General features: G+C 51.3%; 2 protein-coding genes and 1 long non-coding RNA gene across 3 annotated transcripts; 2 read left to right on the forward strand and 1 right to left on the reverse strand.

Annotated features, from left to right (window-relative positions):
• The first annotated feature begins 549 nt into the window (after window positions 1-549).
• On the forward strand, window positions 550-1,518 carry BOLA1 (bolA family member 1). The gene is made up of 2 exons (XM_015084852.3): window positions 550-689; window positions 1,035-1,518. Exon 2 carries the CDS (start codon window positions 1,038-1,040, stop codon window positions 1,449-1,451), a length of 414 nt encoding a protein of 137 aa, XP_014940338.2. The 5' UTR covers window positions 550-689; window positions 1,035-1,037; the 3' UTR covers window positions 1,452-1,518.
• Window positions 1,519-4,598: 3,080 nt separating this feature from the next.
• On the reverse strand, window positions 4,599-14,155 carry SV2A (synaptic vesicle glycoprotein 2A). Its single transcript, XM_027056300.2, has 12 exons — window positions 13,534-14,155; window positions 12,060-12,240; window positions 11,078-11,229; window positions 10,833-10,966; window positions 10,107-10,196; window positions 9,757-9,867; window positions 9,498-9,586; window positions 9,027-9,191; window positions 8,701-8,834; window positions 7,600-7,806; window positions 6,838-6,997; window positions 4,599-6,437 (listed from the first exon to the last, which is right to left on the reverse strand). Exons 1-12 carry the CDS (start codon window positions 14,153-14,155, stop codon window positions 6,254-6,256), a joined length of 2,229 nt encoding a protein of 742 aa, XP_026912101.1. The 3' UTR covers window positions 4,599-6,253.
• Window positions 9,190-16,070, forward strand: LOC128313982 (uncharacterized). Its single transcript, XR_008295235.1, has 2 exons — window positions 9,190-9,858; window positions 10,839-16,070. It is a non-coding gene; the product is annotated as an uncharacterized LOC128313982 (long non-coding RNA).
• The last annotated feature ends 2,831 nt before the right edge of the window (window positions 16,071-18,901 follow it).

Consider the following 18,901-nt stretch of genomic DNA (forward strand, 5'->3'; position numbering starts at 1 on the left):
CCCCAAAGTTCCCTCTTCTGGCCTTTGCATGTGCAACTACCAACCACAGCCTGACTGCGAGGAGCTGAGATAGGCTTTCGTGCTGTCTCTTCTAGACTGTTACCCTAAAATCTCCTCTGAAGTTTTCTCTGCACCCCCAAGTCTGGGAGACATGACTCCTTGGAATCCTGTTCTCCCAGTCCCATCATAGCACTTAGCACACGGTATTGTAATTGCCTGCTTACTTGCTCATCTTCAGGGTTCTGTACCCTCCTTGAGACAGGGCCTGCTTTATTCAGGACTGGTCTGCGCTCAGTACTTATGTATTCAGTAAATGAAATGGGCTTCCATTTTCTCTTATATAAAATAAAGGAATTCAGCTAGATGACAATAAAATGCAACAAATAACAGCAGTCCCAACTGCGCAGGAATTCCCGGCGGTGGTTTTTTGTTTTGTTTTGTTTTGTTTGTTTGTTTTTTGCATCATTCTGCTTCAAAACCTAAAACCACAAGTTGGGGGGAAAAAAAAAAATCACAGACTACAATTCCCGTGAGACCTCGGGGCATCACGTGGCGTCTGCCCAGGCTACTATCGCGTAGTCAGAACTCCATTTCCCAGCGTGCCTCAAGACGCGGGGTCCGCATTTCGCCGAGAACTTCAGGAGTCGGGTTTCTGAGCGACGACTGCGGTAGCCAAGGCTGAGTGGAAGGTAGAAAAGGCCCAGCCTGGGGTTCAAAGGGGACAGTGGCTCAACCACAACCCGGAGTTGCACATAGCCTACCTTTGCAGCCCCCAGCCCACTCCTGCTAAACGTGCCTCTCGGAGGCCCTTTCCAACCCCTGCCCCCCGTCGCTCCTCTGCTGTCCGCGGCTGGAGGCCAACCCTACCCCCACCGCCCCCCCGCGTCACCCGGAGGAAAGGGGCGGTGTCTGGAGTCGAGGCGGGCACCCTGCGGGAGCCGGGTGTGGACGTGGGCGGCTGGAGGTGGGAGACGGGGCTCTCACCAGGTGGAAGGCCCAGACCTTCACTGCTCTGGGCCTTGTCTCTGCGTTAGCGGATGCTGAGTGTGCAGCTGGTCGGGCGCCTGTTCGCGATGGCCGGTCGTGTCTGTCTGTCCCGGAGCAGCGCTGGGTTGGGGACTGTCGGTCCCGTCGAGACAGCCATTCGCACGAAGTTAGAGCAGGCCCTGAACCCCGAGGTGCTGGAGCTGCGCAACGAGAGCGGCGGCCATGCGGTCCCACCGGGCAGCGAGACACATTTCCGCGTGGCGGTGGTGAGCTCTCGCTTTGAGGGACTGAGCCCCTTGCAACGGCATCGGCTGGTCCACGCTGCGCTGTCTGAGGAGCTGGCTGGGCCGGTCCACGCATTGGCCATACAGGCACGGACCCCCGCCCAGTGGAAGGAGAACCCACAACTGGACGCAAGCCCCCCTTGCCTGGGTGGGAGCAAGAAAACTCGCGGAACCCCCTGAGCCCCCAGAGAGGGAAGACTAGGATCCTAATGGTTTGGGAATAAACTGCGGGCTTTCTTCCCTTCAATACGGTCTGGTGTTTGTAAGGGACAAGGATCCTTGGACCCCATTCAGCCAGCACGTACATATATATCCTCTGGAGATAGCAACTCATTTCAGATCAAAGCTTATCCAAGGAAAGAGAATCACTCACCACTGCCCTTGCCCTGGACTATTTAGGAAAAGCTGCCTAGTCGTTTTATGTTAAATTGTGACTAAGGAATCACCAGACCTGATGAGTTGGAAATAATCCTGTACATTAAAAGATAAATTATCATAGGAGATACACTGCTTTGTGTTGATAATGGCCTGTTGAATGAGTGCTACAGATGTTCTTGGGAAAAGATACCTGTAGCCTAGAGTAGGCAAGAAGGGCTTCATTGTGGGGAGTGACCTAATTGGATCTTTAAAGGAAAGCACAGAATTAAACCAGAAAAGAGAGGAAGGATGTTATAAGGAGGGGGAAGAGCTCAAGCAAAAGCATGGAAACTGCAGCCACCGATTGGACGAGGCAGGAGTTATAAGTATATTTGAATTTCCTACTGGGAGAATGTTTAGTTTTCTATCAGCCTACCCATTTCCAAAAGGATTTGCATTTGTTTCTCAGAAATATCCTTTATGAGGCGTGCCTGGGTGCTCAGTTGGTTAAGCACCTGACTCTTGATCTTGGCTCAGGTCGTGATCTCACGGTTTGTGGGTTCGAGCCCTGCGTAGGCCTCCGTGCTAATGGTGCAGAGCCTGCTTGGGATTCTGTCTCTCCTCTCTGCCCCTCACCTGCTTGTGCTCTATCTCAAAATAAATAAACTTTAAAAAAGAAAACAGAAAAATCCTTACAAGACAAGTGAAAACACACTAAGGCAGTGAAAAGATAACATGGAATATGAGTATAGAAGATGGAGAAAACTTTGTATAGCCCTTTTTCTTACAAGCCTTCTAAAGTCCTATTTCTGAGGGGAGCTCAAGTGATGTCTAGATAAGTACCTTGATGACCTTAATGTGGCAAGAGAATCTAGACACTAAAGAAAAAGATTAACATACATCATGACCATTTTGAGCTACAGTTTCGACTGCATCTGGTTGGACAATAGGAAGTCATTGAAGAGTTTTGAGGAAGGACATGCCAAAGAGCATTCTGGGGTAAATCCTTCTGGCAGTGATGTGTAAGGAGGTTGGCATAGGAGATTGGAAGCATAGAGAGCAACCAAGAGTGAAAATGGGACCCTGACTTCAAGGTCAGCTGTAGGAATGGAAAGGAAGAAGTTTTGAGAGCTACCATAAAAAGTCAGAAAATGTCTTGATTAGAACAGAAATATGAGGGGCTCCTGGGTGGCTCAGTCAGTTGAGTGTCCAACTTCAGCTAAGGTCATGATCTCGTGGTTTGTGAGTTTGAGCCCCACATAGGGCTGTGTACTGACAGCTCAGAGCCTGGAGCCTGCTTCAGATTCTGTGTCTCCCTCTCTCTCTGCCCCTTGCCTGCTCACGTCTGTCTCTCAAAAATAAATAAACATTAAAGAAAAAAAAACGTGAGGGAGAGTCAAGGGTAACACCTAGGCAGTGATTTCCAGATAGCCTAACATAAGACTTCCCATGGGAGCTTGTTTCAAATGTGGATTCTAGGTTCCCTCTCTTTAAAAAAAGGGGAGGGGGAATTCTGATTCCGCAAGAATGGAATCTGGAATCTATCTTTAAAAGACACACAAGAGGATTTGGAGGAAAGCTGGCTCTATCCTCAAGAAACGCTCATAAATTTTTGTTTTGATTTAGGGTTTTTTTAATTTTATTTTTGTAAATTCTGTTTTATTATGGTGGTAACACAACATAAAGTCTACTCTCAACAGATTTTTAAGAATACAATTCATTATCATTGACTATAGGTACAGTCATACACATCTATAGGGCTTATTCATCTTGCTTAACTGAAACTTCATGCTCTTTGATTAGTAACTCCCCATTTCCTTCTCTTCCCTGCTCCTGGCAACCATCATTCTACTCTTTGATTCTATGAATTTGACTATTTTCAGCTAACTAATAGAATTATTTGGTATTTGACTTTCTGCGACTGGCTTATGTGACTTAATATCCTCGTGATTGGTTCATATTATCACATATTGCAGAATTTCCTTTTTAAAAGCTGAATGGCTTTCCATTGTGTACATATACCACATTTTCATTTTCAGTTCATCTGCCGATGAACATTTAGGTTATTTCCGTGTCTTAGCTATTGTGAATACTGCTGCAGTGAACGTGGGAGTACTAATGTTGCCAAGATCCTGATTTCAGGGGTTTTTTTTATGTTATTTTTGAGAGAGAGAGAACGCGAGCAGGGGAGGGGCAGAGAGAGAGGGAGACATAGAATCCAAAGCAGTCTCTGTGCTGATCGCTCAGAGCCTGACGCAGGGCTCAAACTCACAAACCATGAGATCATGACCTGAGCCGAAGTCTGACGCTTAACCGACTGAGCCACCCAGGCACCCCTGATTTTAGTTCTTTTGATAAATACCCAGAAGTGGGATTGTTGGATCATATGGTAGTTCTATTTTTAATTTTTTGAGTAACCTCCATATTCTTTCGCATAGCAGCTGCATCATGTTGCGTTCCCCCTGTGTACTAGTGTTCCAGTTTCTCCACATCTTCACTAACACCTTTAGTATTTTGTTGTGTTTGGGGTTTTTTTTGGGGGGGGGGGATAGTTTTTGGTAATAGCCATCCTAACAGGTGTGAAGTGTCTCATTGTGGTTTTGATTTGCGTTTCCCTGATGGTTAGTGGTGTTGAGCATTTTTCCATATACCTGTTGGCTACTTGTGTTCTTCTTTGGAGAAATGTCTATTCAAGTCTTTAGCCCCCTTTTAAAATCAGGTTATTAGTTGTTTTTGCTATCGAGTTGCAGGACATTACTCCAAGTTTTCAAATCCCAGAGACTGAGAAGACCCTCCATCTGTAGAAGTGAAAAGGTCAGGATAAAGTGGCCAATTGAGGAAATAAATATGGTGCATCATATTATGCTGGCTTTCAGTTTGGGGAGAGAGGAATGGCATTTCCATCTCACCACCTTTCCTTCCAAGCAGGCAGAGGATGTAGGTGGAGTGGCAAAGAAGGAGATGTAGCCATTTTGGATCTTAAGGATTTATTTCCTTTTTATTTTTCATCAATATTTTTCATTTCATTTTTCACATCAACAGAGTTGGGTTTGGGGTGTCCCAGGAGAGCAGGAGAGATGGATGGGTCCCTCCAGAGGGTAGAAGGGAGAAGGCTGCGTCCAGCAAATGAAGGGTGAGGAAAGGGGGTACACACTCATACACTGGGCACTGGAGAAGGCAGTCCTTTGAGCACAGACACCAAAGAGTTAAACAGTCCCCACCTGGGTCAGTGTTACAAAATGTGGGGGAGTGACTATAGGGTGGGGGCACCAGACGCAGCATGAGGAAGATGAATTTGGATTTTTCGTTGTTGTTTTCACTTTTTTTCCTTTTCACTTTTTTTTTTTTTTTAACGTTTTACAAACAGCTAAAAACTACAACACATCACAGCTACAGTGGAGGGCAGGAGGGCACCAAAGAAAGCAGCCACACAGAGTGGGGTGGGGCAAGGGCAGCTTAACCTACAGGGGGTATCTTGTAGAAAGGGTGAGACAGGGAAACTGAGGCTTCTGGTCCCACATTAGGGGTCCCTGGCTTATTGTCTAACCTTCTTCCCCCTTCAGAGGAGTCCCTGGGAGGGCCCCTGCCTCCTGCCCCTGCCCCAGCTCCTTGTGCTTTTTGATCTGCTGGTTTGACCATATGCCTGGTTTCTTTCCCTCCCCTGCTACCCTGCGTGTGAGGGGACAGGTTGGGGGTGGGAGGGCAGCTGTGCTGTCCCTGTCTGTGCTATAGTGGGTGGAGCCTCTCACTCCAGAGGCCTGTGCTTCTTGAGGGAGGGGAGGATTTGGACCTTGTCAGGTGCCCTCAGGTCTCTCTAGACTGTGGGACTCTTATCCTAGCCTGGCCTGGGGCACCTCCCTCCCAGGCCTGGCACAAAAATAAGATTAGGGGAGGTACTGTGGGAGGCAGAGTAGTGTGTGTGTCCACCGAGATTATCCTTGGCTGTATCTTAGGACAGTATGGTGACACCCCGCCCCACGGCACATACACACACGTACATAAGTGTTACACATGCATTCACACACACAGTCCTGCTGAGCTGCCTCAGAACTTAATATATAAATAAATAAGAATCAGAAAGCTAATTTAATAAAATTCAGGCTTCTTACTTATAGCCCAAATTGAGGGGAAAGTGGAGGCCGGGGGGCTGAGGTTTATTGCTACTCCCCCAGCATCCAACAGGTGTGAGAGGGCACCTGCGGCCTTTCTGACTCTTAAGTTCTTTTGGTCCATGGACTACACCAAGCCCCAGCTCCCAGCATAACCACATGCCCATGGTTTCACCAGGGCCTAGGCAGAGGGAATGAGGGGGAGGGCAAGAAGCCTGTGCTGGAGCCCCTGGAGCCAGGAAGAGCTAGGGCCCCTCACTAACACTGGGGGAGAAGGGTGTGCACGTCAAGGGGTGGGGAGTAGAGCTGCATCCCAAAACTGGGATGAAGGAGCCTTCCCTGTATCCCTGCCCACGGGGTCACACACATGCATACGCACACACACATGGCTAAGACACTGAACACAGGGGCGTGGGGAGTGGGGACTCTGGGGCCAGGATGGCAGGGCAGGGAGGGAAAAGGAGGAGCTGTTGGTCTCACAGTGTGCCTGCCACCCTCAAAGGCCCTGAGGCCCTCTCACTGCAGCACCTGCCCCCGGGTCTCAGGCAGCTTCAGGGCCAGAGAACTACCGAGGGCAAGGGCAGCTGAGGCAAACAGGATGGGGGCAGCCTTGGTGATTCCCACAAAGGATGTGAAGATGCTGATCCCCAGCACAGCTGCCAGCTTACAGAGGGCATTCAGGAAGCCGAAGGCTGTGGTCCTGCTCAGGAGACCCCCAGTGCAGTGCAAAGGGGAGACAAAGGAAGAGGCATAGGAGGGTTTGCAGGGGACAGGTGAGTAGGTGGGAAAGTGAAGGAGAGATGGCAGGCAGTGTGCAAAAGGGAGATGAAGGATGGAAAGATCAGAGAGGTGAGGCATGTACATCAGGGAATACAGATTGGGAGGCAAAGGGAAAAGAAGACCAAAAAATTAGGTTAATAGTTCAGGCTGCAAGGAGTGAATACAAAAGCTACCAGCTCTTAGAGCAGAAACTCAATGGGAAAGTATATCCTGTTAACCCTACGGATGATTTCCCATTCAGCCGCCTCCTCACCCCACTTTCCCGCCGCCGCCGTGTAGACCCTAAACCGGCTGCCCTGCCCCCACGACACTCCAACTACCTCTTGTCCGAGGGGTAGAGTTCAACAGTCAACACGTCCAGCGCGTTCCAGGATGCAATGCTGACCCCCCCAAAAAGGCAGAGCAGAGCGATCATGGCTGACTCGCTGTTCCCAAAAGACAGGAAGAAGCAGGAGACACAGGACATCACGCTGGAGCCAGCTAGAGCCAGGAAATGAGGGAGTGGCATGAACCTGGCCAAGTGATGCTCATCCACAACCCACCCTGTGCCCTCAAACTAGGTTTGAGGGAAGCCCAAGATGAGATCTTTTTCCCAGAGTACTCAAAAGGAAGGCGCTTCACCCATCCCTATCCTTCCTTATAATTATATTTTTATTGATAATATCAGTAACAACCATTTCTTCGATGACAGCTATGGGTCAAGCAGCTTGATGCTTTATATGCATTGATCTAATACATCAACCCAATGGGGTAGGTACTATCATCACCCCCGTTTTGCAGATGTCACAGCTGGGCTCATAAAGTAACTTGGCCAAGGTTAAGTGGTGGAGCTGAGATTCAACACCCATAACCTCAAAGCCGGTGCACTTGCTAATCTGTCTACCTCCTTTTTCCCCCAGAGAGACTTCCAGGTTAGGCCCCACCCATCTTGCAGCCAAGACCTAAGCAGAAGGCATGAGAGCGAGAACCTTCTCTAGCTAAGCTATTCCTTCAGAATAAGGTAAGAAGCCTGTTGACAGCCTCACCCTGCTCCCCAGCCCCCTTATCAGTTCTGACACACCACCACCCACCCACCCCCTTACCAAGCATTCGGAGCCTGCCAATCTTGTCCATGAGCAGGGCAGACACAATATTCCCAGGAAGTACAGCCAGCGTCCCCAGGAAACTGACAAAGTACACCATGTAGGCGCCTTCACCAGTCCCTGTCACGTCTAGTGGGCAGCCCTCCTTATTGTGCAGGAACGTGCTGTTCACCAGACGGCTGTTCACGAACTTGTACTCAAACAGGTCTGCGGGCAAAAACCAAGACAGGAAGGCAGTCATGGCAAATGTGAGAGGGAGGGGGAAGTTGCTACTGCTTATGGCTCAGGACTCTGCCTTTGTGGGGTTAGTTGCGGGGGTGGGGGGGGGAAGGGGCTCTCAAAACTGCTCAGGGCCTTCATTGTAAAACATCAAATAATATCACCATAGGAACTAGAAATCTTTACAGCAGAAAATGACCATAGTCTATGAAATGAAACAGTGGGACTGGCTGTTTCCAAGTTTTCTCGTTAATAATCTTTGCTTCTTATTCATTCTTTTGGTCTGCCCTAGCTGACTATAAGCAGTAGCAGTGCCATGGGTTTAGGAAAAATTACCAAGCAAAATATTAAAAATCATTAAAAGCCCTTTCCATTATTTTTCCCTGCAAGTTGGGAAAAACTCACCCAGTGCTCCATTAGGGGTGGGAACCTCAGTCTAGCTGGCAAAGTAGCATTTCATGTGCATGTAGTTTGAGAATCACTGTTTTAAAAAACCAGACTAATGTAATGATTCGCAACCTTTTACCCAGAAAATATTCCTTTTTTTGTTGTTGTTTTTCCCTTAAGGCCCTGTTTGAATGAGTTTTGCCCGCTTCAAAAGTACGCTGATAACAATGCAGATTTGCTTTAATTCCAGCTCAAAGGTAAAGAAACTTGATGTTTTTGCCAGATATTCTTAAAACTATTACAGAAAAATGTTCAGTGTCCGTTCAGTTTTTGGAATTATTGGTGGTAGATAATAGGCCCCCACACCACCTTCCTACAGGGCCCCAGAGAGCTCAGTTTGTGAACCCTGAACTAGGGAGTGAGGAACGTTCCTTCTCCCCTCTTCAAGGTCCACTCAACCCTTTGGTCCGACAGGCACCAGCCAAGGCATCTTACCAGTATTATAGAACACAGTGTTGATGAATGTGCAGTTGCGGAAAAATGTGTTGCTCGAAGTGACATCCTCAAAATAACACTCCTCAAATAGGGAATCCTCAAAGGACACTGACTTCAGACGTAGCCCAATGAACCTGTAAGGCCAGGATGATGAGAAACACTTCCCCCTTACCCTCATACCCTCCTCTAAGACTCACTCCCTTGGAATTGAGGAGAAACCACAGGTATTTACTCCCAAAGACCCTGTCTCCAAACTCCCAGACCCATGCAAGAGACAAGGGGAAGAAGGAACAGGGAAGAAGTGAAATGTAAGCGTCCCCACTTACTTGTCATTGAAGTACTGTCCCCCTCTGTGGATCTGATTCTCCAGAGTGAAGTTAAAGGTCACATGCTCTACATGCTCCCCAGAGAACAGTTTGGTGCGGGCTTCGTAGTCCACCGCCTGGAGGTGGCGGATCATGTCAGGAAACCAGACAGTCAGGCCATAGTAGCTGAAGAGTCAAGCACGATGGAATCAGATGGGCTCACGATTAGAACCAGAGGGTCCAGAATGAGGGGGTGGAGAGTCAGGACCTTGCTTGCCTCTCCAGTCTCATCCCTCAGCACTCCTCCCTTCATTGATTGCTGTTGGTCTCAGGGACTTCAGGTTCTTCTGCCCACCCACTGTACTCTCATCTCCCAGCCATTTGCTCCTCCATTGGCCTAACAGTCTCCCTGCCACCACCCCACCCCAGACTGTCTAACCTCCGTTCATCCCTCAGGACTTAGATCCCCACTGCCCCCACACACCTCCTCACCTGAATGACATGGTGAACCACACACCCATCATCATCAGAGTGATGCGTCGATATTCTGGACCAAAACAGGAGAGGAAATTCCCCCAAACCTAGGTGGAACAAAACAAAGTCAGATAGCAGCTGTACTGACTTCTAACACTCCCACCCCAGGTCCCCCACTTTTTCCCGTCCCCCTTCCCTTCAGTTCACCCCACAAACAGGCCTTTGTCTCCGCCTCTCCCACTCCCTTCCCTCTCTTCACCACACCGTCCTTCATTACCTGCCCTCCCAGGCTCAGGGCCCGGACCCCCCAGCGCTGGTACCAGGTCCCTGTGTCTGACTGGATTTCAATCAACTCATCCTCCTGATGAATTGTCTTAATGTGAGTTACCTGGGGTCAAGAGAAGCGGTTAGCAGTCACATAGTCTATTTCCCAACCCCATCCAGGGGCTTCAGTTTCAAAACAGTAGCAAAATGGCAGCAGGGGGTGGATGCGATACTCTGAGAGAGGACATTGAGGGAGAATGTGGTGGGAGATGTCTAGGGAAGCATGGGGTGGTATCCAGAGAGGGGCTGGGTGGGGCTGGGGCTTGAGGACCTTGGAGGTTGAGGGGAGGGGCTCTGGCTTACTGAGAAGACTCGCTCAGGATGTCCCTTGGCTCGCATGTTGGTGTCATGAACCTGCTTCAGCACCATCCAGGCCTCATCATGCTTCCCGTTCTAGAGCCACAGACACAATTCCCACCTCCAGGTTAGCTCCTCCCTGACCCAGGGTAATAGACCCCCTTCCTCCAGTGTGGCTTCTGTAGTCACAGGACACAAAAAATCTCCCACCCCTACCTCTGACCTGTGGGTGTGTACATCACCCACAATTAAAGAGCCCCAAGCAGGGGTACAGCAAAATGTAATAAGACTTGAGCAAGCGTAGGGGGAGTCCAGGAGACAGCTACAACTACAGGTCCTAGGGATCCCCTGGAACAATGGAAAGAGAAAACTGAAGACAAGGGAATTGCTGGCAAGGGGCAGGGAGGTTGTCAGTGGAGGGACAGCATCCTAAGCTTCTGGACCAAGATCTACTTGGAGGGGGAAGAAGCACAGGGTGGGAACTTCTCTTGAGTGATAAAGTCAGGGGCAGAGCGCCCACCTGCAACATCTTAAACCACCCATGGTTGGGCAGGTACCCTGGTTTCTCCACCCACAGAGCCCCTCTGGAGATACAATGTAAGAAAAAGGAAGCAAGATAAAGTCTCCAGGAGTATGGGCCCTGTGAGGGTCCCACAAACCAAACCCACCATGAGTGTTTGAGCACAGAGCCCCCTGCTGCCCCTCCCCCAGCCTAGCCCTGGCCCCATTCACCTCCAGGAAGAAGCGGGGGCTCTCAGGCTGTGTGGTCAGAGCTCCGATGGCAAACACAGAAGGGAAGGCGCAGACGAGGACAAAAACCCTCCAGCTGTGGAACTGGTAAGCGGACCCCATCTGAAAGCTCCACCCTGGCAGGGACAGTCACAGCATCAGAAAGGCCAGAGGCTGGGGGCTCCCACCACAGGGCACACAGGAGAAGAGGGAGAGAGGCTGGGGTGCATTCCCCGGAGACTGCCTACCGTAGTGGGGGATGATGGCCCAGGCCATAGCAGCTGCATATACTCCACCAATCATCCAAAACATGCAGAGCCAGCTCAAATGCTCCCCACGTTTCTCCTGGGCCAGAAACTCCGAGAAATAAGAGAAGACAATGGGGATGGACCCTCCAATCCTGGGGAGCATTGTGAGAATTCAGCATTAGAAAATGGCCCTATTTCCGATCCCCTGCCCCAGTGCTCTGGATCCCCAAGTGCCTTTCATCTTCCACACCTTGTTAAAGAGACTTCTCACATAGTACCCTATACACTCCCTCACCACCAGCTGTTATGCACCCATCCTCAGGACCCTGGGGAACAGGCAGGGAGGTCTGAGAGGAAGGGAAGGAACAAACATTGAACCTTGAAGATGGCTACTGAGTTGCAAGAGACAGAAGATGATTACAGAAAAGAGGGAAAATCCCCACAGGAAAAAGCTAGGCAAAGAGGAGTCCGAGGGCAGGGATGCGGGAGCAGGCCAGAAAAGAGCTTGCAGACAGGGCAAAGAATGCACGCAGACGGCTCAGGGAGTGTGGGAGTGTGGTGGGTCAACGCGTCACATTTCTGGCAGCTGTGGGTGTTAACAGAAAGGTCTGCTGTCAAATGCAGAAAAGATGGAGACTCGGAAGGGGATAACTCCGGGGTTCACAGGCACCCAGGGGTACAGCTGAGACCCACCAGGCCTCTCGTCATGGAGCCAGGCTCAGAATGGAACTGGAGGGTGGGGTGGAGGACTCAGGAGTGGACGAGACATGGAATGGTGCTCTGGGCAGGCGGTAGGTGGGTCCAGGACAGGGGGAAGCTGGCCTAAAGACGGTAGGAGAAAGGAGTTCATTCATTCAATTCATACATATTTGAGATGCATCTGGTGTGCCTGGCACTGTGCTGGGTTCTGGAAACATAACGGCGACAAAGGCACAGTCCTCCCTCAGGACTGCCTCCAGGGGCTTAGGAGGTGGCCACTCACCCAACCCCAGAAAGGAGGCGGCAGAAGAGGAAAGTGCCATAACCCTGGACGAAAGATGAGAAAAAGGCGAAGACGCTGTTGACTGAGAGCGAGATGAGCAGACATTGCCTCCGACCCAGCCGATCAGCCAGACCTCCCCAGAGAAAGGCTCCCACCATCATGCCCAGGTAGACTATAAGGCCTGCAGGGAGGGAAACAGAGACAGCAGAGGTATGAGCAGACACGCCTCAGTTCGCTCACTTTTTGAGCATTAAATGAGCTAGAGCTGCAGCAGAATGGATTGAGGAGCTGGAAGATTTCTAGGATAGGTAAGTCTACCCAGAGATGAGAGCAAGTGAGAGTTCTGTCTTTGCTCACGGAATGTCATCTCTGCAGACCAGAGATTCAAAGGCAGGAATGCAGACATGGGAGACCCCCAGAATTCTTTCTCTTCTTCCTGCTCTCTTGCTTGCTCTCATCTCTCATTGTGTCTCTGTCTCTCTGTCTCTGTCTCTCTCACACACACACAACACACCCCCATCTCTGGCTTGCCTAGAAGGAGTAATGGATCTACCCAAATTCCCAGACCTTCCCAGGGTCCCCTCTCCCTCCCTGCCTTGACGTCCTGAAAGCAGCAGGAGAGATCTCCTGTGTCCCTAGGAAAGCACCTCCATTTCTTCAGCCCCCCCCCTTACAAAATCCCCCCCACAGAACCCGTGCTTTACTCCCCCAGCTCCAATGCTTCTGGTCCTAAAACTCTTCTGTTCCTTATTTCCTTCCTACATTCAGAGTTGGAATAACTCTAAAAATCAATCTACTCCAAACTCTGCATTTTACCCATGCTTCAGCCAAGCCCCAAGGAGTGGGGATCTCCCCAACATCTCATGGCAACTTGGGAGCAGTGCAAGACCAAGAGACCTTTTGTGGGTGAGTCCAGGCGGTTTCCTCCCCCAGGGTCCACATCAGGAAGAGCCATTAGAGACCACTCACTGGCCCTTGAACACTCCCAAGGCTTGCCAAGAGCAAGCATGGCCAATTTCTCTGGCTGAAGGCAGACCTGGGCTTCCTCCCCGATCCCCACCCTACTAAACTGACTCCTCGTTTAAACTAGGGAGTTTGGACACTGACTTCTTGTTTCCCTGATCAGGGAAAAGGAACAAGATGACAGAAGGGAAGTCTCTGAAGAAACACCCAACAGGGGCCCATCCCACCACGGCCACCTCCTGCAGAACTAACTAAGCAGACCACCACCCAGCCACTGCCCCAAGCCCCAGCCCAGCTGCCCTTCCCCAAGCCCCTCTCGCACAAACAACCTCACTGTGACCCAACCCCAAGAGGAGGGTTTGTGAGGGATGAGCATGCAGAGGAACTCCACGCCCTCTGGGGACATTTTGGGATCGGGGTCCTAGGGAGCGGTAAGGACGGGTTCTCAGGAGCAGAGGTTTTTCTAGAGTTTGGGGCAGGACAGGGCTGGAGGGCCCCCAGTGTGTCTTACCTAGCATGCCTTTGTTGGAGTCCGACAGGCACATGTCTTTCTCGGCGCTAGGCAGCACAAAGCCCACCACAAAGACCTCGACACCATCAGCCATCAGTGCCAGACCAAGCACGAAATAGAGTGTCCACTGGAAGCGGCCATGGCCACACTCCCGTAGGATGGCTTCATACTGCTGAGCCAGTTCTTCCCGTTCTTTCCGCCGCTGTGCCTCCCCCCGGCCACCAGGGGGGCCCTCCCCATCGCCCAAGCCCCCCCTTACTCCAGCCAGGGGAGCCCCATCAGCCATCCGCTCGCCTTTGCCCCCAGACTCTGCCCTGGGGATGCCCTGATACTCCCCCTCATAGATCTCGTCATCCTCGTCGTGGCCTTCAGTAGCATCACTAGATGCACCACCTTCTTCCTCATCCTGGGCCCCTTCCCCACGGTAATAGCCATCAGCAGGGGCAGGGTAGTCATCATCATCCTCCTCCTCCTCAAAGCGGGAGTAGGATCTGCGGGAATATTCGTCCTGGACTCTGTCCAGGCCCTTTACCACCTTCTTGGCCGCATGCTTCTTGACTTCCTTGGCAATGTCTTTGGCCCCACGGATGAAAGCTGCCCGGTCTCTGAAGCCTTCTTCCATGATGGGTCTTTGGGAATGCTTCACTAGACTCCTCCACTCCCTGCTCAAGGACTTGTGAAGTCAGAAAGATTCCTTCCCCCAGTTACTCAGATGAAGTGGATTCAAGTATCTCTGGGCACAGAATAGGAGCAAATAGGACCTGGCCAGTGAGTGTGTAGGAAGGGAAAGGAGGGAGAGGAGTTCTGGCCAGTTCAGTTGGATACATGGGGAAGGGAAAAGGGGAACAGCAGAATGGGAAGGGGAGGGGGAGCTAGGTTGTGCAAGCTAAGATGGGGAGCCAGGATAACTCAGGAAAGGCCGCCTACTTCTCTTCAAGAAGCCTCTTGAGATCTAGAAAATATAAGGGGGGGGGGGGGGAAAGGAGGTGGTGAGGCCTAAAATGGTAAAGAAAGCCAATACAGAGCCCCAACCAAGACCATGTGATACGGATGGTCTCCTTGCTTCAAGCCTGCACACAGTTAAAAAGGGATGCCTACCTGGGCCAGCTGTGGATCATTCAGTATAAATCCCCTCACTTTAACCTTGGAGATCAGGCCTATGAGATATGCTCCAGAGTCACGGTCACCTATCTAGAGCCCTCCTTCTGATCCCCTGCCCCACATCAAGATCAGACCCCTTGCTTTACCACCAAACTGCAAAGAACAAAACAGGAAATATGAGAAACCATAATTCTCTGTTTTAGTCTGGTCTGGCTTGCTTATTGGGGGAAGAGCTGGGGGGAGAATGTGTAAAAGGAGAATCAAGTCCTCCAGCCTGTGACTTCAATCCACTGATGGCATCTCAAATGGGGCTCTCGGGGTCCTCCCCTCAGGTTCCCACAAGGAAGGGTTTTCTCAGTGGGTGAAAATTCCCTTCCAGGGTCAGACAGACTTAGGTTTGACTTCTTGCTTCAGCACTTACTAGCTAAGTGACTTCGGCCATCTCCCCATACAGCCAGGCCTCAGTTTCCTCTTATTTAAGAAGGGGAAAGTAAGGATTAAATGACATAATGTGTATAACTCCTTACCATAGTACCTAGCACATAAAAAGCGATTAAGAAATGTTGGTTATTGCTCTTTGTGATGATAATAATACAGTGCGATCCCCTCTACTCCCTCACAAGACCCCAGAACAAAAGCCACGTCTGGATGCTTATGAGGATAAGGAGCAGAAAGGGATACTGACAAGGGAAAGCTGGTTCAGTGCAAAGCACATGACAGGTGACCTAAGTTAAAATCCCAGCTCTGTCACTTACTTGCTAACTGCTCTTGGGCAAATTATTTAATTTCCCTCAACTTCAGTGTCCTTATATTTAAACTGGGGGTAATAATCTTTAGTTTTCTGAGTCCACAAGAGAATCCAACCTCACAGTAGATATTCTATAAATTAGTTTCCTTCCTTCCTATTAGACTGAAAAAAAATGTGAAAGAAACAGGAAGCAGCAAGGGAAGAGTAGGGGTCATACTTGGATGCTGTTGTCCAGTATCCTCCCAAAACAGAGTCCCAAGACCTCTCTGTGTTCAAATTAGTTCCAGCAGATGGGCCCACATTGTCTCCCTCCAGACAAAGAAGGAAAGACTCAAAAAAAGGGAAACCTGGAACCTGAGGTCATGGAGAAGAGGTGATGTCTGGCTCCTGCCACCTTCCTTCAGGACATCATCCATGAGCCCCTTCCCTGGTGGGGGCAGGAACAGAAATGGCTGATCAAATACATACTTTTTCAGCATTGGGGGCTAAGGTCTATAGCTACACCTCCTTTCTCCAGGGCCTTCTTTCCTAATCCCCCTTAATCCTTTCTGCTCCTCCTCCAGGAGTCAAGGAAAAAGGAGTCCACAAATACCGCACTGCGTAGGAGGCCAGTATAGAATGAAGGGGGCCTTGGGCCTCCCCCCCAAAAAAGACATCCTCCAGAGGGAAACATAGAACACCCCCCACCCCTTCATTCAGAGAAGCAGAAGAAGTAGGACTAGATTCTGATCAGAGATCATTCCCCTAAAAATATCCTGCCTCCTGTTCCCACCCATCCAGGGCCTTCATTAAATGTCACACGCACACAGGGTAGCCCTGGTAGAAGGGGATAAGTAATGCTACATGGCTCAGAGAGAAGCACTGGCAAGCATAGCCTTAGCCCCTCAGGCCAGATGTAAGCAGTGGACCACAATGACCAAAACCAGTGACCCCTGTGTCACCTTCTTTTCTTTATGGTTCAAGGCCCAAACCCACCCCCATGCAAGAGAGGAAAGTGGAATCCCCCCACTGCATGGCCATTTGCTTTCCTCTTCTTTCCTTCCCATCTAGGATCCCCCCCCCCCCCCCGGCTCCCCAAATCCTGAAGGAGACAAATAGACCCATCAGGAACCACGTCCTGTGTTTATCAACACTGTTTACCCCTGAGAGGTGCATGGAGGGTAGATAAGGCTCCCAGAGCCACAGCAGGATAGGATGTCTTAACAGCCAGCTCCCCCAGGGCCAATGAGCCAGGAGGTCAGAAGGGAGAGAAAGAAGACAAATTCTTTGAGTTGGTGAGGAAGTGGTGCTATTTTTAGCCCCCAAAGCAGCACAGGGTGGCTAAGCCTGTGGGAGAGAGATGGGGCTTGGAGAGGTGGAGGTTATAGGAGACAAGACTCCGGGTTACAAGGCCCTTTAAGGTTGGCCGGCTCCACCTGACCGGAAAAATGTGCCAGGGAGATTTTCCTGCAGAAGGGGGGGAGGGGCTCCTGAGCAGATGCTTCCCTTCAGGAGGACTCACTCTGCCCTGGATTATAGGAGGGTCCAGAAGCCCCTACCCCCAATCAAAGTCCCTGACTTTGGGGGTCACCTGGATTCCCCAACCCTCCCTAGCCCAGGTGGCAAGGTCATTAAGAAGCAGTCACTTGTCAAAACAACCACGGAGAGGGGGGAGGGTACAAGGAAGCGGGGTGTGCTGGAGCACCGCTCCCTGTGACAGCTGGGTGACTGAGCCTCAGCCCCCCACCCAGGACGCCCAAGGCTGCACCTCCCCTCCCTACATCCTACTGCAAGGGTTAGGAAGATGGAGCATTCACAGTTCGGAGGGGGAAAAAGGTGTCAGCTGAAAATGCACACAACAGAGGAACACAGGGGCAGGGAGACAGGGAGAGACCTCCACAAGCAAAGGCAAGAGACCGCCCCTACCAGCATTTGCCGCGACAGCCCCCAGCATCCCCCACCCCCTCTCGCCTCTGCTCTGGCATAACAGAGGAGCCCCTAGAATTGACTGAATCCATTCTCGGAGTGTCTTCCCCCGCTTAGTCCTGCCTCTGGGCAGGTGCCCATCATCACTCAACACCCCTTCCCCCCACCCAGGAGCAACTGCCCAAGTCCAACCCCCCCCCCCCCCCGCCCCGCTACGCGTGCCCCCGACCTTGGTCGTTTACCATCTCTCTACCCAGCATTTCCATTCTTCCTTTCCCTTCCCTCCCTCCTTCACCTGCCCTTCCTCCACTGCCCCCCACCCCCGCCCAAGTGCAGGGGAGCAGACTGAGGCAGCATCCATTCTCTGGCCCCAGCCAAGGTCACTTATGGCGGGGGTGGGGGGCGCGCAAGGTGAGGAGGGCATTGGACTTCGAGGGAACCCTACCTCACCTAAATCCTCCTCCCCCCCCCCCCCCAAACCTGTCAATATCTGAGAGCGTACTAGGGACTTGGCTAAGGTAAAGAAAAACACCCTTATTCCATATATATATTCTGATCAGCACAGCAACTTAATTAAATGTCCTTTCAAACCACCACCGGCCCCCTCACCCCTAAAGCAGGGACGGTCACCCTCCCCACAAGCAAAGCATCGGAGGATAAAATGGCTGCAAGGCAAGGCAAGGATGCTTCTGCCCCGGGCGGGGTGGAGGTAAGAGACTTGAGAGAGGGGTCTCACCTGGGCTGGGTGCCCCCGGGTAAGGCAGTCCCGGGTGAGGGCGGGGGTCCCGGCCGCGGGGCTGGCGGCAGCGTCGACTGCTCCGGGTACCAGGGGAAGCGGCAATGCAGACCTGCCCCCCCCCCCACACTCCCCACGCTCCGGCCCCGCCTCCGCCCGCCTCCTCCCTCCCCCCAACCCCCCAGCGCCACCGAGCACCGGGAGAGACCATTGTTGGGGGGGGTGGGGAGCGGCAGAAGAAAAGAGGATGGGGAGGGCCTCAGGGCACCGGGGAGCAACGATGAAGCAGCAGAGGGGACTGTCACAGGCACAGCTGGAGATAACACAGCCCTTCCCAGCCCGTTCCGAATAAAAGATGAAAGGACCTAAGGCAAGAATACTGTCAGGGAGACAAGTGGGAAGGCAGAAAGGGAGGTGGGGAACGAGGCAGACCCTTTCTCAGCGCCCCATCCCTAGTAGGGCAGGACTCACAAATTTGAGGGCTTCTCTGCCTCCAAAGCACCGTCCTTTTTCCCTTTCTCCTCTACTCCCAGCCAAACCTCTTTCCCACAGCCCTCTTCCGGATCCAGAGTGCTCAGAATCCGAGTTTACCTGGCCATTTTAGAGAACGCCGGAATAACAAAGTTTTTAATCCTGAACTGTCAAGAGGTGAGACTCCTGGATCCCTGCCATCTTTTTCCAGAACCAGAAACAGTCCTGGTTATTTACTGCCAGTGCAGACCTCCCATCCTCCATTCAGTTGGTAGCAGCAGAGGTGAGTGGGGGACGAAGCTGAGCAGGATTTACAGGCCTTACCTTCTATTAATTTGCTCCAATGACTCAAAGAGGGACTCCCTCCCTCAATGCTCTATCCAATTTCTTTTACTACACACACACAC

This window comes from Acinonyx jubatus, chromosome C1 (assembly GCF_027475565.1).
Source record: "Acinonyx jubatus isolate Ajub_Pintada_27869175 chromosome C1, VMU_Ajub_asm_v1.0, whole genome shotgun sequence".
Lineage (NCBI taxonomy): Eukaryota > Metazoa > Chordata > Mammalia > Carnivora > Felidae > Acinonyx > Acinonyx jubatus.